Source organism: Prionailurus viverrinus, chromosome F1 (assembly GCF_022837055.1).
Source record: "Prionailurus viverrinus isolate Anna chromosome F1, UM_Priviv_1.0, whole genome shotgun sequence".
NCBI classification, from domain to species: Eukaryota; Metazoa; Chordata; class Mammalia; order Carnivora; family Felidae; genus Prionailurus; species Prionailurus viverrinus.
In genome coordinates this window covers 2116270-2139292 of record NC_062577.1, presented here as the reverse complement: position 1 = coordinate 2139292, position 23023 = coordinate 2116270, and the positions used below count along the sequence as shown (strand labels likewise).

Sequence of the window (23023 nt, the reverse complement as noted above, 5' to 3'; positions counted from 1 at the left end):
AACCCTTGGGCTGGAGGAACCCTCAATTGAAAGTCACCTCCACCTAGACCATGGTTTCCAAGTTCTTCCATTGACGGGAAGTGTGTGAGGACCATAGGGGTGACTCTGTCAAGATCTGGAGCCAGACTTTCTCCTTCAGGGTTGGTGATTTGGGGGCCAGTCTCCCATCCAACCATCCATGTTTGTGTAGTGGTTGTTAAGGATGGACAGCGCTGGGAACACAGCAGCGGGACAAATGGACGTGCCTCCCGACTTTATGGCGTCTTCAGCCCTGTGAGGAAGACACAAGCAATCACAGCCAGTTGTAAGCCAGTGACACTCTCGGCCACTCCTCTTCACCAGGAACCACAACTGGCAGGTGCTGGGCTGGTGCGAGGAAACATGGCGGTCAGTGGCACAGACAACTGCTTTCCAGCGCATCCAGGAAAGTGATACTGTCTACACCCGATTTCATTTGTGGGCCAATTTAAACTAAACTGCGTTAGTTTGCTTAACACAGCATTTTGGCTTTGTATATGTATTTATTCTGCGCACACGCTCTCTGAGGGTCCCAGGACACTACCTAAAGTGTGTCGGTGCAGGTAATAACTGTTTGTCCTGCCCCTGGTTGTTCTGGCACGAGGACATGCTATCGGAGGAGCAACTAGCAAGTAAGCAATTCGCCTCTAGCACACAAAGGCTGAAGACGCACGGGTGACCTAAGAATCTAGCTTCAGCTGGTGGTTTTCAGGCAAAAGTAACCACGCTGACCAAGCTGTGCCTGACGTCTGATTTAAGGCTGTGGAAGACGCCAAGACAGAGGACCCTCAGATTGAGAGGGTCCTTTTTTCCTGACCTTTCTTAGCTAGAAATAAGGCCCTCCCAGCCAAGAGCAGGGCCGAAAGTCGTATTCAAGATGCCTGGGACCTGAAACGCATCAGAGTCAGTATCACAGAGTCGATGGAAACGTTGAGAAGGCCTGGTGGGCAGTGTTCGGAGCAGGGCCGAAAGGTGTGGCTTTCACGTTGTTTTCCGTTATTTATATATTTAGAAGCTTATGGGAACAAACCTCTAAAAAGAAACACTTAAGATATAGTTTTCATATTAATATTGAATTATAATAATAATTGTAACAAACACTGGGTATGTACTATGGGGCAGGAACTGTTCTGAGAGAGAGAGAGAGAGAGAGAGAGAGAGAGAGAAAATATAGATAGATAGATAGCATCTATCTATATTTTCAAAAAAATTTTTTTAATTTTTTTTCAACGTTTTTTTATTTATTTTTGGGACAGAGAGAGACAGAGCATGAATGGGGGAGGGGCAGAGAGAGAGGGAGACACAGAATCGGAAACAGGCTCCAGGCTCTGAGCCATCAGCCCAGAGCCCGATGCGGGGCTCGAACTCACGGACCGCAAGATCGTGACCTAAGCTGAAGTCGGACGCTTAACCGACTGAGCCACCCAGGCGCCCCATATATTTAAAAAATTTTTTTAAACATGTATTTATTTTTGAGAGACAGACACAGAATGCGAGTGGGGGAGGGGCAGAGAGAGGGAGACACAGAATCCGAAGCAGGCTCCAGGCTCCGGGCTGTCAGCACAGAACCCAATGTGGGGCTCAAACCCACGAACCGTGAGATCGTGACCTGAGCTAAAGCCGGACATGTAACCAACTGAGCCACCCAGGCGCTCCTGTCTATCTATCTGTTAATCTCACTACTCCAATATTCATGAGATGTAGTGACTCTCATATGTTGTTTTACAGCTGAGGAAACTGGCACGGAAAAGTTAAGGCACTTGACCGAGGCCACAGAGCTGTGAGTGGCAGAAAGCACATCTGAACCCAGATAGTTTGGCTCCCCAGATTATACCCTTGGCTGTTTCTCTTTTCTGCCTCTGGAGGGACTCTGAAGTCCTAAAGTACTGTAACACTAAATAAATGTTTGCTGAAGCATATATTGAGTCATAAGCTGCCTCCGCGTAACTCTGCCCCACCCACACTTCATTGTGGAGTCCTGGAGGCCCGTCGGAATCGTGGGCCTGCGAGCCCCCGTGAGGGATTTTCTAGTCTAGATTGAGCCTGGAGTATTCATCACCTAGCTCCCTAAAATCAAAGCAACACTTAACTAATTTGGACCTCCCTAACTGAAATGACTTTGAAATAACTACAAGAGGGGCAGCCGGGTGGCTCAGCCAAAGCATCCGACTTCAGCTCAGATCATGATCCCGTGGTTCGTGGATTCGAGCCCCGTGTCGGCCTCTGTGCTGACAGCTCAGAACCTGGAGCCTGCTTCGGATTCTGTCTCCCTCTCTCTCTGCCCCTCCCCCACTCACACTCTGTGTGTGTGTCTCTCTCTCTTTCAAACAATAAATAAACATTAAAAATTTTTCAAAAAAAAAAAAGAACTACAAGAATTGACTGATATAATATTATCCTACAGTATGACATAGGATGTGAGCTTCTCTTAGCAACCTTGATGAAAATAGGAAGCAAAAAATTCACCTAGAAGATCAGTAAATAGCGGAGTAGTTCCAGATAACATTTAAGTTTCCCCAGAAAGGTTGTAAGTGGCTTAGAAAGGAAATTAGATCTCAGAAACATATATAGGAAACCAGGTAAGAAGGAGGGAGTAAGAGAAGCCAGTTCCTGAACCAAGTTAGTTATTGCAATTGGACATTAATTAGGCTCTGAGTTTCATGGAAACAAAAGCTAATGGCTCAGAAAGGAAGGGACTAAGACATCGGTTGAGCTCTTACTGCGTGCCTGTCATTCTGATGGCGGCCACTTTCCATATGTAATGTCCTTTATCTTCACAACGGACCCTTGCACCGGGTGTCCTTAGTTTCATACGTGTCCAGGGAGATAGCAAAGCCAGGATTGGAACCGGGTGTCTATGATTCCAAAGCCTGTGCCTTTTTTATTGGCTTATATTCCTCTCTCCCAGTAAAGTGACACATAGGATTTGTGTGCAGACCTCTAGTCTTAGAGAATTTGGCTCAATGGATCCAGGGAACTTATAGATGGTAGGTGCTTAGTCAATATCTGTAGAAGAACAGGAATAAATAAAGGCATGGATAATAAGAGGAAAGATATTTTCTTTAATTTTCATAAGCTGTAGAAATGATTTCTATGGATGCTTTTATATCGGCCCCTGCTAAATACAAAGTCACACCGGAGCCTCATAATTCAGTACAAGGCACATAAGCTAGGGTCTAAAAATGCAATGCTTTACATTTTTTTCTTTTCTTGTTTAATTTTTTGAAATAGTAGCGTAGGCCTCCTTCCCTATGCCTCTTCAGCCCCCCCTTTATTCCGCAACGCTCCGAAACGTCCTCGGCCTCTCCTCCGACTCTGTTCAAGGTCAGTGATGAACTTATTAGTTCTGGTCCAGTGGACACTTTCCATTCGCTGTCTTTGTTGGTCTCTTAGTGGCATTTAACATCGGTGACCACTCGGTCTGTCTCCCCACCCCCCGCCCCCCAGTCTGCTGCTCCTTTACAGGCCCCTCCGCCCTCCCCTCCCCTCTCTCTGCATCACTCATTAGACGTTGAAGCTCCTCACGGTTCGGTCATGGGCCACTGGTCGTTCTCATGCTGCTCCGCCCCTCCCTGGCCATCTCGTCCATTCTTGTGACTTCGGTTGCCATCTTCCTGCTGAAGACTCTGCAACCTGAAAACCTCAACCAAATATTTTTTTTTATTTCCAAATACTGAGAAAGATCTAAACTGTAATTGTGTGTCTTGGAAGTAAGCGGTTTCTCTTGATGAAGTCAAAGGCTCGGGAAACAAGTGAAACACCTGATGTATTTCTTAACCTTTTCTTGGTAGTTAGTCGTACATTAGGAGTCACTTCTATGCATCTTTGAACAACTCTTTGCGTTGGTGGCTACTACGTATTTGACAGAGTGGTAAGGGAAACACAGACGTTGAAAGATAAATTGTGTATAGCTACCCTCAACTGAATCGGATTCATAAAGATAAAATGCCTTCTGAAATTTTAATAGAAATCAATGTGAAATTAGATTCGATTTATGATAACTCAAATTACGAGCAATTTATAGAGTGTATCTGTTGTGTAAACGTGGGAATCCAGACGAGAAGACGATTGATCGTTTGATTGATTATGTAACATGAATTACATTCTGTCCAGCTGCACCTGAGTATATTCACAGACACAGCTGGATGGCGTCCTGGTCTAGGGAACAGATATTTTCTTCTTTTCACACAATCTGTTCCTAGAACAGATTATGTCTATCAGGACGTAAATATTATTTTCCTGATAAGAAAATCAGACCTGGAGATTTTATTCTCAGCCAGGGATCCAGTGTCAGAAAACTGTGGTTCTAATTAACAATGAGTTAGTAAAGTTGAGATAGTACTTTAAACCTGTGTGGCTACTTAAAATAATACAACCATGGGGTGCCTGGGTGGCTCAGTCAGTTAAGCGTCCAACTTCGGCTCAGGTCATGATCTCACAGTTGGTGAGTTCAAGCCCTGCATTGGGCTCTGTGCTGACAGCTCAGAGCCTGGAGCCTGCTTCAGATTCTGTGTCTCCCAGTCTCTCTCTCTCTCTCTCTCTCTCTCTGCCCCTCCACTGCTTGCGGTCTGTCCCTCAAAAATAAATAAACATTTAAAAACAATTTTTTGTAATTAAAAGTAAAAAATAAATAATATAATCATGCTCCAAATTCTGCAAAAATGGGACTCATTTAACTTCGGATTCCAGTAACTGAGACTAGACACAGCATGAAAAATCTATTATTACCTATCGTAGATTTCACCTCCCTAAAAATAATATGCCTTCCAAAGCAAACATTAGTTCATTGTGCAGCTTAACTTAGGTTTCTTTACAGACTTCGCCAGGAAATTCAAACTAAAATCTTCATTTATTTTGATAAATTTCTCTCTTGCCTGCAATTTGTTTCAAAAGAATTCCTTTGGTTGTAGCGGTGTTCAATCTTCTGGTAATTTTTTCCAAAAACACCTGCTAACTGCAAGACAAAAAAAGTAACTGAAGAATGTAGCAGAAACTTTCATTGACAGGAATCCACTGAGTTATCTTCCCATTTTTTTTTTTCAACGTTTATTTATTTTTGGGACAGAGAGAGACAGAGCATGAACAGGGGAGGGGCAGAGAGAGAGGGAGACACAGAATCGGAAACAGGCTCCAGGCTCCAAGCCATCAGCCCAGAGCCCGACGTGGGGCTCGAACTCACGGACCGCGAGATCGTGACCTGGCTGAAGTCGGACGCTTAACCGACTGCGCCACCCAGGCGCCCCTATCTTCCCATTTTTAATTTCTTATTCTCCCTGCCTTCTCCTCTCCATCCCCATACTACACAGATGCACTTGTGCACGCGCGCACACACACACACACACACACACACACACTCCTGCGCACGCATAGCCCCCAACAACTTCAGGGGTGCTGACTAGGGACAGTACGTGCGATAGCAGAATGAGAGGGATTGGGGGGGGTCCCTACTTGGTGCTCAAGACATGTTCTATCAATGAAGATGTGCACCCCAGATCTGCCTCCTTTCCCTTCCCCTGTTATTTTGTAGCATAACCACCCTGCACCTGCAGAAATAACCAAATAAGTGGGAAGGTGTAAGAAAAGGTAAATGATAGGTCACTGTTAGCAGCTTTGATTCAAAGTCACAAAAGGAATCACCCCTCCAGTCACATAGGCTGTGATTACCTTAGAGTCTTTCTCCTTTCACAAATTATTTTGCTTTGGGGTGATCTCTCATCTATGCTGTCGGTCCCATTGGGGATCACTTCTCTGCTGAAAACAACAGTTGCCTCCTTCCTCTGCATCGGGGCTTTTGGACACGCTTGTGGTGAGTGTACTTTATCGCCGTGTGCGTTTATCACGGTTTTCACCAACCTGCACAGACCCCAGCCCACGCAGCCGGGCAGCAGAATCGATAGGAAAGGGGGCGGGGCATGTAAGTTTCTGCCTCTCTCCCTCTAACAGGGCTGCGGAGGTGCAGGCAGTCTAAACCACTGCCCCGGGGTCTGGGGCAGTCCAGCCTTGCAGCAGAGTCAGGGACAGGCAGTCTGTCCCTCTGCTGTATCCAGAGACCCCATGCAGATTGTGGTTCTTTGGAATAACTTACTTAATGATTCCTTCCAATTTCAACTATAGTAAATAATTTGCTGAACAAAAAGAAATATTGATATTAAAGGAGGAAAAACAATCACTGCCTTTAACAAACAAAACCGTTATATTCAAATTTAATTAACCAAGAAGCCCCCAAACCACAGAGCATGTCAGCCAGCATTGACAATTAATTAGCTTTGCTCTGAAAGAGCCACAGGTATTGAGCAAAGAGTTATGGATTAAAGGCTTTATTTTCTCTGCAGACGCTGCCCATTTCTAGCTCTCACACCCTGATAGCACTTTGCTGCTTCAGGCATCAAATTATTTCTGGAGTGAGTAATCTCATGTCAGTTTGTGATTTCACATGATCAAAATACGGCAAAAGTGAGAATAAAGCACTGTTTCTTTTAAAATGAAGACCTAACGGGGCGCCTGGGTGGCTCAGTTGGTTAAGCCTCCGACTTCGGCTCAGGTCGTGAGCCCATGCACGGCTTGTGGGTTCGAGCCCCACATCAGGCTCTGTGCTCACGGCTCAGAGCCTGGAGCCTGCTTCTGATTCTGTGTCTCCCTCTCTCTCTGCCCCTCCCCTGCTCATGCTCTGTCTCTCTATCCCTCCTTTAAAAATAAATAAACATAAAAAAAATAATAATAAAGACCTAAAAAGTGAACAACACAACTGCCCTTCAGTTTCTTCTGCTTTTCAAAATAATTCTCTACCAAACAGCCAAGGAAGATAAATATTAAGGAAAACTTAAGGCATTAGTGGTCACCCTTGGCTTTTAAACGGACTGTCTTGTTTATGGTAAATCATGTGATTTCTTCTTTTCCACATTACATTAGCATATGTATAAATGACTTAACTAGAAACTACTGGAGTTAGCATTTAAAAGGCAGCATGATGTAATGAAAAGAACATTAGATTCATTAGATTCTTGGAATCAAATTATCTGGAATATGCTTATTCCTTGAAGGAATCTTAATTTTAGTTGGATAGTCCTTTTACCGTAGAAGATCTATGTACACACACACACACACACACACACACACACACACACACACACATTATGGACAACTGTTTCTCCCCAGAAAAATCCGGCACTGGCATTCCACACGGAATGGGCCTGAATTAGCCTGTGGTTGTCTTTTCCTGTCTATAGGCAGCTGAAATGCTGCCTTGTAGTTACCTGGTTTCATCCACCGCATTCAGTAAGACTAGCTGATTCTCCATTACTCGTGTTTGTGATAGGTCCCAGTAATGGCGGTTAAAGAAAATCATATATATCTAGTTGGGGATGGATTTTTAAACTTACATTTGCATTTATGTGGGTCATGTGTCTTAGGTGCTCACAGTTCTTTTAATTTAGGTATTATTGGGCCCAGTTTGCAAAGGTATAGCTCCGGAGGAGGTTCAAGCTATGCAGTTTCTCTGGTACTACGCAGACTTGGGCTGGACAGATCAGGCCAGAGGAAATGATCTGTAGATGGGAGGCATCATCTGTCCAGAAGAGATTAATGGCCAGAAGGTCAGTTGGCACAAGGCAAAATGTATAAGGACCTGAGTGCAAATTAGGAAGAAAGCCAGGGAGATCAACCCAGGCTGGAATGGAGGGCTAGAAAGCAGAAGTCAAGCTGGCAAGCCAAGGCGGAGAGGCAGGAGACCAGGAGGCCAAGGTTGGAGCCTGGGAAGACCAAGCTCCAGGGCTTGGAAGCAACTGCACGATAGGAACAAATGCTAGGTCGTCAAACCCAGGTGCAAGGTCATTGTCACCAGCTCAGACAGAAGGCAAGGCTGTGTCCGAGGGAAATGGGGCAGTGTGCCCACCCTGCGGGTGCTCTTCACCTGGCATCATCCAGGGCATCTATAGTCAACACACTGCAAAGAGAACGCCCTGAAGGCGTACCTCCAGACTGCCGTGTTCGCGATGGTTTTCTCCTCCCTGCCGAAGTTCTTACAAGTGTGTATTGGCAGGTGGGAGCCCGGGAGAGCAGGGAGCAGGAGTGTAACTTTGTAGGTGTGCGTGGAGAGGAATAACGACGTGCAGGTCGTGAAGAAGCCACCAGCTCTGGAGTCGTAAGCTCAAGGGTATGTCACATGGCATCGAACGCAATTGACAAATCGGTAGTGCGTTCCTTTAGACCTTTCTGTTACACGCGAACTGAGGATGGTTTCGGTTTATTCCATCTTCCAATGTTCCTGACAGAACGAGGGTCTTCTCTCTTAAGATACGACAGATCGCAGAAGCTCGAAGCAAGAGGCCTCTTGCTGCTGTCATTCAGTCTCAGAACCAGAACTTTCCGGTCTCTAGGGAGGGTTTTCTTCCAGGTCCTGCCCTGGAGTTTGCCATCGGGGCAGTACCCGGGTCTGACGTAGGAGGTCTGCTGGACATGCGGGTACTGAGAAGTCCACCTGTTCCCAGGCTGCCGATAGAGGGTGGCACCAGGTCGCCATCAGGCTCTGGGCAGGTTCATTGGAGCAGAGGTCCCCAACCTTCTCTTGGGCCCCGGGGCCCTGCCTCCTACAGGTGGCACTGTGCTCACTGGTGAAGGCGCTCCATGAGAGCTCAGCTTGCGTAGAATACCGGGGGAAGCCAAGAAGTTCAGCCGCAGTGTCCAGTGCCCTGCTTCCCGGCCGCCAGAGTGAGCACAGCTTGGAGGACAGAGAGTTCTGAGCAACAGGCAACCTAATGAGCGGAGAGGGCTTAGCCCGTGGTGAAGACAGGTGGAAGGGTCTTTCTTAAAGTGTTCCAAATCCCAGTAGACATCGGAGCCACTTAGCTGAGCCCTGAGAAACCACAGCATCAGGGAGACCATGGCCTATGCACCTTCCAGAAACAGAGGCGGAGGATGCTTCCCTTTGAACTTCCCAAGCCATGGACGGAGTGTTTATTTGGTGTTTCTAAAATCCAACAGCCAGGAAATTACAAATCCATGATCTGTACTTCTGCTTAGCTTTCTATACCAACGGCCAATTTTTTTTTTTTTTAATCAGACATCTTCTGCTTTATTTGGACATAGGAAAGCATTTCTCTTTTCACACAAGGACCTTGGCTCAGCTAACACTTTCATAGGGACCTGGCTTTCCACAAAGGAGAAGCTTTTACTTTGAGTAGCTTTGGTAAAAACCATGGTTTATGAATGGGGTCTTGTCGCGGCCATTATTTTTGCCTTGAGCCATATTGTCATTTGTTCGTAACGTTCTTACTCTGACCATGAAAAACTTCCAGACACACATGGATGGTAACATCTACCAATGGCGTGGGTTTTCAAACATTGCTTTTTACCCTTTGTTGTGCCCCCAGGTATGGGCGAATGGTGTGCGGTTCGGATAACAGTTCAGGAGGAACTTCCAGCTTGACTCTGGTGGGGAAGCCCTTGAACTGGGTAGCTGGTTTACCTGCCGTGTGTCCCCAGTCTCCTTCACACTTCTCTTTATCTCTGGAGCCGATATCAAGTTATCAGTCGTGTGGGGTGGGGTGGATTCTTCTCATCTGTGCGATTTAGGAGTGGACTCTGGGACACAAAGAGGCTTCTGGGTGACTCAGAGGTGACTTCTGTGATATCTGTAGCCCATTGATTGCACACTTGTGTTGTGCATGGCTGTCATTCGGTAAATCCTGATGGACCGATTGGGTTCCCAGAGCACTCGGATGCATTCTAAGCAGCTTCCGGCATCCTGTTTGTGTCTACAGAGGGGAAGGCAGGAGGTAATGGGGGGTGGTACATAATGATGTCGGTGGTGGCAGTAGATGTTGTGTTGCTGTTATTGTCAGGCAAGGACTCACTCTGGGTTGGGATTTTAGGGACAGAGAAGCCATTTTCATATAATTTGCCATTCACGTCCTAATTCTGGGCATGACCCGACTCACTCAGCAGAGACATTTTCCCCCTGTGATAGGAAGGTATGTTGCTAGGCAACTAGATCGGTAATTGGTAAATGCTTATATATGATTTGATTTGAGTTACATACAAAAATATGTAACTGGCTTTTTTTTTTTTGGTCTTCATTATTAATCAAATGATTATCATTTGGTTTTATTTTGCCCAAATAAAATAAAATAACTGCTTTTATTTATCAAGTTGCATCATAGCACGAGGCAGTGGAAAATCCCCAGTCCTAGAAGACAGAAAGCTTGAATCCTAATATCAAAGATGAGAATCGCTAGTCCTGTGACTGTGGATAAGATCTGGTAACTTCGGAGCCTTCCTCTTTTCTAACCTGTCATTTGTGGTACAGATAACTTCTCAGCAGCGAGGATGGCTGTGACCAGGGATGGAACATACTTTAGAAAGAGTAAGACGTTCTGTTGCAAGGTCTAAGCATTACCTAGAACCCTAGGCTACGTAAGCTTGGACTTTCCATGTGTCGTAACCCCAAGGGCTGGATGGATCGCCCAGCACTTGAGTAGTATATACTGTCACCTCAACAAGGCACAGAGTTCTGGGGTCGGTGTGGCAGGTCCAGAAGAAAGGACACGTGACATTGATGTTCAGCAAGTTAATACTGCAGTGCTGGGCTGGAAAGAGAGAGAGAGAGACAGAGAGAGAGAGAGAGAGAGAGAGAGGCAAGAGCCCTCACCTCAAAGCAGCGTCTCATCAAACGTCGGAACACAAGATAGATACTCTCAAGACCAGTTGCTGTAAGACTTCAAGGCAATAGATGAGGCCCCTGAAGGCTAAAGTAGTTGATGACGGCAGCTTAGACAAGCCGTTGAAGAGTGGGTAAATTTTTTAAGCATAAGGTAAATTCATAGAAATTATCACCGTGGGTGAGTATCGTGCATTAAACTGTAGAAGTCAATTCATGTTCAAACTGTAATCGCGTCCTGCCGTAGTGTGTTACACGCCGTGGTATGACGTTAATGGCCAGCCATGGTTTGCTCCTAAACATTTTATTGGGAGTCATGTCACGAATTCTCTTCTAGCACTGATGAAATGGATCATTTACATAAAAATCGGGAAAACCCCAAGACCCGTGTGATTTTCAGTCTCTGGAGACATGGAAATGACCTCAGGGACAGCCAGTTATGAAATGGAAAGGTGAAGGAGGATGTTCTCACTCCCTGCTGGAGAGTTTCCAGAAAGACCAGCATGCTTCACGGCAGTGCCATAGCGCTTTTATTTTTTTTATTTTTTTTTAATTTTTTTTCAACGTTTTTTTATTTCCATAGCGCTTTTAAATAGGTCTTCTCTCACAGTGACACCTAACTGGCACTCTGTTGCCCTTGTTTTGTTTCTTTGCTTGCACGTGGATATCTTAACTGTTTCCAGAAGGTTCGCCTTAGACCGCTGATTCTTGTCACATCCTCTGTAGTTACAGTCGGCTCTATTTTCTTCTCCGTCTTGTGTCATTGACCGCACAGATTTCTTAGGAGCTGCTGTGATCTGTTAATGTCATTGCTCATTATCAGGCAGTCTCCATCCTCGGAGCTCTGACATATTTTAGGATGGCAAATAAGCCATCGTAGCCCATGGCAGCCCCAGCCATTGTCACGTTCAGTTGAAGTTTGGATCGTCTTTCATGTGCTGATGGTGGACATCCTACCACTGCCGTCCCCTCCTGGATCAGGACCCTTTCCCTTTGGCAGATGTAGCCGTTTTGAGGACCTCAGCCTGTCCTCCTCTGGAGTGGTTGGTTCTTCAGCTGATGTCTCACCAGTCAATTGCCTGGGTCCAGGACCGCCTAGGTGGCTCAGTCGGTTAAACATCTGACTCTTGACTTTAGCTCAGATCATGATCTCGTGGTTCACAACTCAAACTCTGCATCGGGCTCTGCGCTGACAGTACAGATCTTGGTTGGGATTCTCTCTCTCTCTCTCTCTCTCTCTCTCTGCCTCTCCCCCGTTTGCACACACACTCTTTATCTCTCTCAAAAATAAATAAACATTAAAAATTTTTTTTAATTACCTGGATCAAATTTGGTAGAGCTTGAATGACCTCTTAATTTTTATAAGCCCATCTATGCGAGCATCTCACACTTGAACACCCGCCTCAGATCAAAGGAAGTGCTCTCAGAATGTGGTTAGCAACACACAGTATGTAGGATTTTAAACAGGACAGTGAATCATTAAAAAATGACAATACTGCCTGATATTCCTTCCTCTTCCTTAAGGTAACTTCTATGCTTCGTGAAGCTAATAATTCTTAAAAGATTTTTAGGTCAATATTTTAGTAATCTCTAGACACCAAGGGTGGTAGACCCCAATTTAATTCTCATGAGATACACTTAAAATGATGGGCTTTCCGCTTAAGCACCCTACAATTCTGAAATTGAAGGTCAAATAGTCTATCACACAAGCACCAAGGAAAAAAAAAAAAGAAGAATCCTCATAAATTCCCCCTCTGATCTATATAACTGAGACCTAAGGTTTTTCCCCCCAACTAAACCAATAAAATTTACCAGGTAATTATTTCTCTCATTTTTTTTTTTTTTTAGATTTGGGTAGATCTGGCCAATCAGAGTAAGGAACCATCCCATGTGAAGGTCATGTCAGTTCTAAACTGATTCCTGAATTCAGATACCATCATATAATATGTTAGGATGGTTGTCTCCTGGGTGAGATGATAAGGCAAGGGAGAGAAAGGGGTAGAACCCAGAGGGAAGAACTGAGCTCCCCAGTTTCAATGCTCGCCAAGTTCACACCAGCCTGATGTGCTTAGCGTGGCACCATTTTCTTTTTCCTTTTTTTATTTTTTTTAATGTTTTTCATTTTTGAGAAACAGAGCACTAGTGGGGGAGGGGCAGAGAGGGAAGGAGACACAGTCCGAAGCAGGTTCCACGCTCTGAGCTGTCAGCACAGGGCCCTACGCAGTGCTCAGACCCATGGACCAGAAGATCATGACCTGAGCCGAAGTTGGACGCTTAACAGACTGAGTCACCCAGGCGCCCCAGCACCACTTTCTTGACAGGTATTCAGTAAATATTGATTTCATCCTGTTAGGGAGGCTCTCTTTTTTTCTTGAAATAAGGCACAGAGCGGCGCCTGGGTGGCTCAGTTGGTTGAGCGTCCGACTTCGGCTCAGGTCATGATCTCGTGGTTCCTGGGTTCAAGCGCCACGTCAGGCTCTGTGCTGACAGCTCGGGGCCTGGAGCCTGCTTCGGCTTCTGTGTCTCCCTCTGTCTCTGCCCCTCCCCCGCTCATGCTCTGTCTCTCTCTCTCTCTCTCTGTGTCAAAAATAAATAAACATTAAAATGTTGTTAATAAATAAAAAAAGAAATAAAAGAAATAAGGCACAGAGAAGTAAATGAAGATCATCAATATTTAAAGATGTGTACCAGGATGAATAGCTTGAGGTATTATATGATATTATCCATGGTAAGAACAAGACAAGTAAATATTGCTTATAATTGTGTTTTAAGGAGGGCTTTTTTTGTTGTTGTTTGAAATCTTATAAGACAACCTACTCATTTGTTTTTCTCTGTCGGAAGAAAGAACTTGTAAGGCATTAATTACGCAAAATACACGTCTAGCCAAAATGTCTTCACTCTTTCTGTTCTCTCATGACTGCCTCTCCTTTATGTCGCTGATAATACAATTATCCATGAATGATTTCTGTACCTTAACCTTCCCCTCTCTGCCTGTCATTGGAGTGCTACACAGTAGGAGTGGGAGCTACTGACTTGCAAGAAATTGGAACACGTAAGACAGATCAAACAGCTGGTTATAGCGATGTCAAAATTAAAATAAAATGTTCTTCTAGAATATAAGGCTGTAAAATATGGTTTTTGTTCATCTTTCAAATTCTGGCGTTCACTAAGGGTATTTATCTCAAATGCGTGTTTCAAACAGAGAGGAATTTTTCAATGTGTTCGCAAAAGGATTCCCCCCATTTCTGTTTTTCTGCATGGAAGCCAACCACGGCTTCCCTAAAAGGACTAGAGTTTCCAGGAATTGCTTCAGAATCTTGGGAGAGATTTTGGAAATCATCTGATTTTCCCAATGCACACATTCTTTCCCCTGTTGCCCCCTGGAAGTGCCTTTGTAGCTACTATCTGGATGCTTCCAGTGGCAAAGAGCTCGCTATTTCGCGAAGCAGACCCATTACTAATGGGTTACTCTAATTTCTGGAAAGATATCACTTACACTTATAAACCCAATTATGCCTTTCTGTTTTACCTGCCTGGTAAGAGATGGTGTGGTGCAACATGGGGCAGGGAGACCTAGATTAGGTCTTAGCCTCACTGCCTATAAGCCTTCAAAGTACCGTCTATTAAACCTCCTGGGGGGCCTGGGGGGCTCAGTCACTTCAGCATCCAACTCTTGATTTCAGCTCAGGTCATGATCTCAGGATCGTGGGATCAAGCCCTGCACCGGGCTCTGTGCTGGCAGCGTGGAGCCTGCTTGGGATTCTCTCTCCCTCTGTCTCTGCCCCTCCCCCCCCCGACTCAAAACAAATATATAAACTTTAAAAAAAAAAGACAAAAAAAAGAACTTCCTGTTACTGAACACTGCACGTGCAATCTTAATTTTCATAAAAAGCCTGTAACGGTAGGCACTATTTTTGCTGTGTCTTACTATGCAGAAATGATAACATTTATAATAGGGACGATGGTCGTATGATTGAATGCCAAGCACATGCCAGGTGCTCTGGAGACACTTTGTATACATTATAAACATCAGAATTGAAGTAACTTGCCCATTATCTCTACTCAGCATCTGAAGAAGCTGGGTATTCAGATTTAGGTCAGGTACTAAAAAGACTCTGGGTTTGACTCTGTAAGTCTCATTTCTTTGTGAGATGGGAGTGCTATTATTTTCTTCACCAGGTTTTCTGAGATTCAGAAAGATAGCCTGTGAAGTTATCTGGCATTCTTGTTTAAAGAATACCTCCTGCTACATAGCATGTATTCATTAAAAAAAAAATTTTAATGTGCATTTATTTTTGAGAGAGAGACAGAGCATGAGCGGGGAGGAGTCAGAGAGAGAGGGAGACACAGAATCCGAAGCCGGCCCCAGGCTCTGAGCTGTCAGCACAGAGCCAAACGCGGGGCTTGAACCCACAGACTGTGAGATCATGACCTGGACTGAAGTCGTACGCTTAACCAACTGAGCCACCCAGGCACCCCTATTAATTTTTTTAGACTTTTTTTTTTTAAATACTCTTCCCTCCCTTTTCTCCTGGTTTATATTCCCCAGGCTAAATATCCCCAATTCTTTGGGTCTTCATTCATTCATTCAGCATATACATATGCTTCTTTGGCCCTGCCAGGATCTACATTATAGACAGGAAACAGACAATTAACAACCAACATGAATACTAGGTAAGTCACCTGCTGTATTAGAAGACATAAGTGCCATGCAGGGGGTGGGCGGCTAAGGCAGGCAGGATAACGGAAACGAGGAGATTGGGGGCAAGGTCGTGGTTCATTTACTATAGCTGTGCAACCAGTTACCCCCAAAACTTAGTGGCTTAAAGCAACAGTGATCACTTATTATCCCTCGTGGTCTCTGGAGTTCAGAAATTTGGGACAAGACATAGTTGGGATGGGTCATCTCTGCCCACAATGCCTTGGGCCTCAGCTGGAAGACTTGAAGTATGGCCCCTGGAATCATCTAAAGGCTCATTTATTCAGACGTCTGGTAGTTGACGCCGGCTGTTGACTGGAGCCCTCAGCTCTTCTCTGCGTGGCCGTTTCTGTGTGGCTTGTGCTTCCTCACAACATGGAGGCTGGGTTCCCAGGGCAAGAGAGCCGGTAGCAGCCATATTGTCTGTTACGACCCAAACTTGGATCATTCCCACCATATTCTGGGTTCAAGACAATGTCAAAGTTCCACTGAGGTTGAAAGAGAAGGAAAATAGACCATGCCTGTCAATGGAGATAGGTCAATGACGTGTCATAGGAAGAGTGTAAGAGATGAGATATATATCGGTGCAGCCATTTTGGAAACTACAGTCTGCCGTGGTGCACAGGGTAGGTTCACTGATGAGGTAACATTTGAAGAAAGATTTAAAGGAGGTAAAGGAGGAAACCATGTGCCTAGCTCTACCTGGGGCAGGGCATTCCAGGCCAAGGCAGGAGCCTGTGCAAAGGCCCTGTGGCTAGAGCGTATCAGGAGTATCTGGAGGCTTGTATGGCTGGATCAGAGTAACTGAAGACGAGAATAGTAGGAAAGGTGGTCTGAGATATGAGGGAGGATATATGTGAGGGCTTCTAGGCCCCTGTAATTACTTGGCTTTTACTATGAGATAAGAAGCAAAATGGAAGGTTTTGAGCAGTTATGTTTTAGCAGAACCACTCTGACAACTGTGTGGAAAATAGACTGCACAGCAGGGGCTAGGGGTGGGGGGCAACAGAGGAAGGGAGACAAAGTAGGAGACTATTTTAGGAATCCAGGCAAGAGAGCTTAGTGGCTCAGAGGGAGACAGGAGCAGTAAAGGTGATGAGAGGTAGTACATCACGGGCCTATTCTGAAGTTACAGCCAATAAGGTTTCCTGATGGATCGGCTGGCAGGTGTGAGAGAAAGAGGAGTCAGAGGTGTCGGGGCCATTGCAGGATGGAATCGCCATTTTCTGAAAGAGGGAAGGCTGAGGGCATACAGCTTTTCAGGAAAAGATCATGAATTTGGTCTTCAAGTACGAGACGTCTGTTAGATCTCCAGGTGGGGCACAGGGCGTCGGGGCTCCGCCCTCCTGTTCCTCACGTAACCCATTCCCCTGTATTTCACTCTCGTGAAGATTTTTGGGTTTACAGCTAAGAACATACAAACTTTGAAGTGATGATTCCTGGTGGCTGTATCTGCACCGTGGCGATTTTGTAGCTCAAGAGATTTGCCAGACGATGACAATTACCGACCCAAGATTAAAAGTAACTATTCCCGATCAGTAAGATGGGGGACGGGAGGAGGTGCAGGCGATGATGATTCTGTCTCCTTGACCTGCGTCACTGGTGACCTGTCAGGCAGCTGACAGTGGATGGATTAGGAGGCTTTGGTCTGTCGAACAAGGTCATGGTAGTCTGGTTGTTTTAAACAGCAGCTCAAACGTTTAATACCATTGGATGAGGCAATTGGAATTCGTCCAACACAAGTACGGTGTGAAAACACCAAGAATTCATCCAGAAGCGATTATGTTAGAGTCTCTGAAATGCCTCTGCCTTGTGGCCACTCGCCTCGTTTCACTGTAAGAGGAAGTGTTGCAGAGCATTTGAATGGTCGGAGACGTGACATGAACAGTAGATGTTATTAACAATGTTGGCAACCCCCCCACTCCCCCCCCCCCCCCCGCACCGTTCCCCATCTGCAGGCTCTGTGCCAAGTTTGCTGGCTCTGACCCTCACCCCCTGGTGCTTGCCCAGTGAATTGCATTTTGTATCGAAAGACCACCCCGCAAAAAGCCTGGTTTCCACCCAAGCAGCCCCTGCGCTCAGCAGCACCATCTACCCTGGCTGGACTTCATTCTGATTTGGTGTTCTGTTTCTGAAACCAGGTTGATTCATGTTTCCCCATCGCATTGGGCCGTTTTCTTCCACCACCAGGCACAGAGCATGCCTTCCTTGGTCACCTTGTAGATCGTCATCAGGCTGGCTTGGAATTGTTAGAATCTCTAAATAGCTCATAAGGTCTCTCACACTTGAGTTGGTGCCAGAGAAGCCATGGGACGATTAACCTAACGGGTGCTGTTTTATCCCCAGAGATGACCAGCTTTGTCCATGCTGAAGCTGAGTTACATAACAAACCACCCTTTGTAAATCGTGATTGCAAGAGCCGTGCACTTTTATGGCATTTTTCTTCTGTGTGAGCGATTGGGTAGCTCATGAGGGTCGTGGCAGCGATGGGGCTACTGGCAAGCACCCAGAGGATGAACAGGGAACTGTCAAGATTCAGGAAGAACGAGGGGCTCTTTAAGAGAAAGAAAACACGAGGCACGTGGGTGGCTCAGTCGGTTGAGCGTCCGACTCTGGATTTCAGCTCAAGTCATGATCCCAGGGTCTTTGGAACAAGCCCCGCATTGGGCTCCCCGCTGAGTGTGGAGCCTGCTCAAGATTCTCTGTCTCTCTCTGTCTCTCTCTCTCTCAAATAAAATTTAAAAAGAGAGAGAGAGAAAGGCTGTCTCTCAAATAAAATTTAAAAAGAGAGACAGAGAGAGAGAGAGCTAGGAAATAAAGTAACCCTAGCATATCTGATTGGACCATACTTTTCTCCTTACTGGCCCTTTTCTGCATTTTTCCTTCCAGGGCCGCCCAGAAGTTGAATCTGTCTTCCAAAAAGAAGAAACACCGGCCTTCCACGTCTTCTGTGGCCGAGCCCCCGCTCTTTGCCACCAGCTTCAGTGGCATCCTGCAGACCTGCCCTCCCCCGGCCCCGCCCTGTCTGCTGCGGGCCGTCAACAAGGTGAAGGACACGCCAGGCCTGGGCAAGGTAGGTGCTGGGCGGTGGGGCGGGTTGCGCATCGAGGCGAAAGCAGAGGACGAGGAGCCCGGTTGGTTTGTTAACACAAGGGGGTGACCAGGGAGCACAGGGGTCAAAATGAGATTCACTTGGAAATACTGTCAGCTTTTCTTCAGTCCCGTGTATGACGTGGCCGGTGGAGACCATGAGAGTGTTCGAGGTCTGATTGGGTTTGGGCAGGACACAGGCAGCTGGGCAGTGTCGACAGATCTGTAGCCGTTTGAAGTAAACAGAGACACAAAGGGCAGCAGGCGGAGGCTGCTTCGAAAACTTCGTTTTCAGACACCACCCCCAGACTCTCGGTGCCGACGTGGGTGCCTGGGTGACCTCCTCACACTCTCCTCTTCAGATGGAGAATAAGCCGAGACTCAGGAAAACACTTAGCTGAGGAAAGGTGGCTGCTGTGTCTCTTTCGTCTTCGTCAGAAGTGGGACGGGTCACACAACCCCGCCAGTGCCTTGCGCGCTCAATGCGATCTGCCACCGCCTTCTTTCTGGAACGCTGCAGGTCTGGCTGAAGGCTTGGCTGCTGTACTGTGAGGACCGAGCTTGCGCGGTCGCTGATCCCCTTTTCCCCTGGACCCCCAGTCACGGCCGTTCCAGGTGCCTGGTCTTCCTGTAACTCACCGGCCTTCTGGAGCTCACCGTGGGGCCCTCTGCCCCTTCTTTCTTGGCCACGCCTTCCTCTCCTCACTGCTTCTCTGCCTCCTCCCCTCCTCCGTGCTCTCCCACCACCCCCCAACTTCACCACCCGCCTCGGGAAGGCGTGAACTTGCCGTGTTCCTCTTCCCGACGGTGAATAAACTGGAAGATTGTTTTGAACGGAGCAATGCTTACTCCAGCGGAAAGTATGCGGTTCTGGAATTTTCCCGACGGTTCCCCCAGGCCCAGAAGTAGAGTAGGGAACAAGGGCTGTAGGGCTGCCCTTGCCTCACCAGCCGGGAAGGAGACGGAGAAAACCCTGCGGGTTGGGATCTCTCTCTAGGGAAGGACTCGTAGAGGGGACAGCTGGTGAGGGGGGACAGTGACACCCTCACGGAGGTCATCACGGATGGTTGACATGCTGCCTTCTGAGGAGGGCAGGTAATTCAGGGCTTTAAAATCGTGTCTTTTCTTTTTAATCGTGGTAAAGCTAACACGTCACATAAAATTGACCACCTGACCCATTTTTTAAGCGGACACGGGCTTCTGTTTTGCTAAGAGGAGTTTGGAACTTGAACGCAAGAGCCGAACTGCCCCTGGACGAAGTCTAGTTAGAAGTACAGCAGAATTCGGGGTGCCTGGGTGGCACAGTCGGTTAAGCGTCCGACTTCGGCCGGGTCACGATCTCGCGGTCCGTGAGTTCGAGCCCCGCGTCGGGCTCTGGGCTGATGGCTCGGAGCCTGGAACCTGTTTCCGATTCTGTGTCTCCCTCTCTCTCTGCCCCTCCCCCGTTCATGCTCTGTCTCTCGCTGTCCCAAAAATAAATAAAAAACATTGAAAAAAAATTAAAAAAAAAAGAATTGAAAATAGAATAAATAGTAAGTGTTGTATATAAATCAGTATGGGCGAAGTTGAGAAGCTTGATTGAATTGCCAGAAGCCGCTTAATTATTTAAACCTGAGGTGGGGGTGAGGCGCAAGCCCCGCTCAACCCTGACCTCTCGTGCCTCAACCACACGAGGACTCCCTCAGGAGACCCGGGAGCGTTTCCCAGGCCTGTGGGTTTAGTGAACAAGATAACTGAGGCCCCCCCAGGGGGTAAGAGATTTTCGGGTTCCTCCCGACTCAAGCCTAGAAGTCAACACCTACAGCTACTTTGTTTTCTGCGGTCTCACTGGGCTGCCACTAGGTATGTATGATCTTTAACACTTTGGGGTGGGGACAAGAGTGCGTTGGGGCCACGGGGGCAGCCAAATAACCGTGGGATCCAGTTGCCTTGATCCAGGGGAGAAGGACACGCTTCCCTTTGCGGAGTCACGGCTGGGAGAGGAAGGGTAGCAGGAGCGGCCAAGGGCAGACACACAGGGAGACCAGAGGCGCTCCGTGGCGGGGACCAGGCCAGCAGCAACCCGGACCCTCCTCCCAGAGTCAGTGTGGCCGCTGGGCACCGCTTGAGGCCAAAAGCTCCTCTGGAGGCCGCGGGGGCGGAAGGGTTTGCAGTAACTTCAGTGTGTCCGGAGCTGAAGTACAGCAGACACACAACACAGAAAACGTCTGGGCGTCGTCGGCCCCGGGGGTGCGCCTTGGCAAACTGCAGATGCTTGTTGAGCACCTATTATGTGTCAGGCACAGTGCTGGACACTAGGCGTGCAGTCAGGGACAGGCAAGGCAGAGGCCACTCCTTCCAGCACTTTCAACCTGGGGCATTTATTCCAGTCAGTCTTAGAAGTCTCACTGATTTCAGGCGCTTGGGTGGCTCGGTCGGTTAGGCGTCCGACTCTGGATCTCGGTTCTGGTCACGATCTCGCGGTTCCTGAGATGGAGCCCCGCATCGAGCTCTGTGCTGACAGTGCAGAGCCTGCTTAGGATTCTCTCTCTCTCTCTCTCTCTCTCTCTCTCTCTCAAAATAAACTTAAAAAAAAAAAAAAGGAAAAACATCTCACCAATTTGGACCAAATCGAAGGACAATCTGCTTTAAAGGAAAAGTTGGCATCGCAGCCTTAAAATAATTCTAACTTGCAAGTAATATCAACAAAACGATACTAAGCGGTCTTGTAGACACATCCTTAATGAACAGATAGAGGTGATTAGTGGATGAGAGAAGCTTAGTGCCTGTTTATATTTCATTGATTTGGCTTATGTGTAAATGATACCTCTAATCTCTTCGAAAATGGCTCCTTCCCCTAAGTCAGTACATGTTCCTCAGGAAATTTGTTTGCACAATTAATTAACGTCCATGTTTCAGGTTCATTCATTTGTTGTCACAGCTTCATGCCAGAGCTCTGTCTTGGATTACAAGCTTCTAGAGCAAATTACGTTACCTGTTGAACTCACCGAACGTGCGGCTTTGCAGCCATGCCTCCTGTGTGTATCGCTTAAAAAAATTTTTTTTTGATGTTCATTCATTTCTGAGAGAGAGAGAGAGAGAGCACGAGTGGGAGAGGGGCAGAGAGAGAGGGAGACACAGAATCTGAAGCAGGCTCCAGGCTCTGAGCTGTCAGCACAGAGCCCGACGTGGGGCTTGAATTCACGGACCGCGAGACCACGACCTGAGCCGAAGTCGGACGCTCAACCGACTGAGCCCCTCCAGGCACCCCCTGTGCATAACACTTGAAGGCGAGAGTGGTGACGGTACTGGCAATGGTCTCGGTGGTGAGGCCAGCAATCCACCAGTACCTGGCTAATTCTCCTCTTCCCAGGAGAGCACCTGGAGGGAAATCCAGGAAGCATGAGGGGAAAAGACCCTCCTTTCCCCTTCAGGACCCCCAGGAGTGCCTCCAAAGCTGGAATGTTGAGCACTCGGCCTGTGTTCCCCCATCGTGTCTTGGGGACGTAAGACCGCTCGTATAGGTGGGTGCTCGCAGCCAGAGAACCCATGCTGCGAACGATGGAGTGATCGCCCAAAATTGGATGGAGAAACTTGGAGGGGAATCGTGGCAAATGAAGCGGGGACAGGTGGGGAGGACGTGTCATAGTTGATTTACTCAGTGAGTGTCTATAGAGGTACCGTGTCCCAAGTACCGCCGTGGGTGCCCCAGGAGGGCACACTACAGGGGAGCAGGGTGGCCATTCTGGGTGCCTCCCTGCAAAGGAAGTGGGGGGTGTCCTGATCTCCGGGAACTCGAGGCTCCCGTGAAGATGTTTGCCTGGCAGCAGCCTCAGCCACTACTCCTGTGCCGTTTCCTGCCCCTGGGGATCCCTGCTAAGACTAGGCATCCTGGGGGGTGGCCCCCCGTCACCATCTGTCCGCAACCGTCTGTGCGTCTCTCGAGTGCTTCCTGAGATTTCTCTTCCTGGGGCAGTGCGGCCCAAAGGCAGGCGACTTGGCAGAGTCCTAGGAGTTGGGACTTAGAAATAGACTTGCTTGTCTGGCTGCATTATTTCTCTTCTGCTGTAAATGCTGGGCCATAACCGTTTGTTCTTCTCAGCCCTTGGTTTTAAGGTGTGTGTATTTCATTCAGCGCTGTTTTGCAAACCCGGTAACAGCATATCTTGACCTCTGTTAAAAGGTATGTTCTGTAAATAATCTCTCTCTGTCTCTCTGTCTCCTGCTCGCTCACACACACACACACACACACACACACACACAGACACGCTGCTTGGCCCATGTCACCACCAGGTTCTATATTGTCTAGATTTAGCAGAATTCTCAACTGTCTCTTATTTGATGTGTAAACTCCTATAGTGTCTAGATTTAGCAGAATTCTCAACTGTCTCGTTTGATGTGTAAACTCCTAGTACAGAAAAAAATAAAAGAACCACGTGAGCTCTTTCGTGCAGGCTCTTTTTCCTTTACAGATTTATAAACCTTCCCACGGTAGAAGTCATTTGGTTGCAGGCACACCTCAGACCTACTGCGGGTTTGGTTCCAGCCCATTGCGGTAAAGCGGAGATCACAATCAAGTTGGC

At 47.2% G+C, this 23023-nt stretch overlaps 1 protein-coding gene across 2 annotated transcripts in view; it reads left to right on the top strand.

Moving 5' to 3' along the window:
• KIF26B (kinesin family member 26B) overlaps positions 1 to 23023 on the top strand; it is a 474080-nt gene that overhangs the window by 315216 nt on the left and 135841 nt on the right. For both annotated transcript variants that reach the window (XM_047840985.1, XM_047840984.1), the window contains one exon: positions 18261 to 18444. In XM_047840985.1, coding sequence (XP_047696941.1) covers positions 18261 to 18444 — 184 coding nt within the window. The remainder of the gene's footprint in view (positions 1 to 18260; positions 18445 to 23023) is intronic.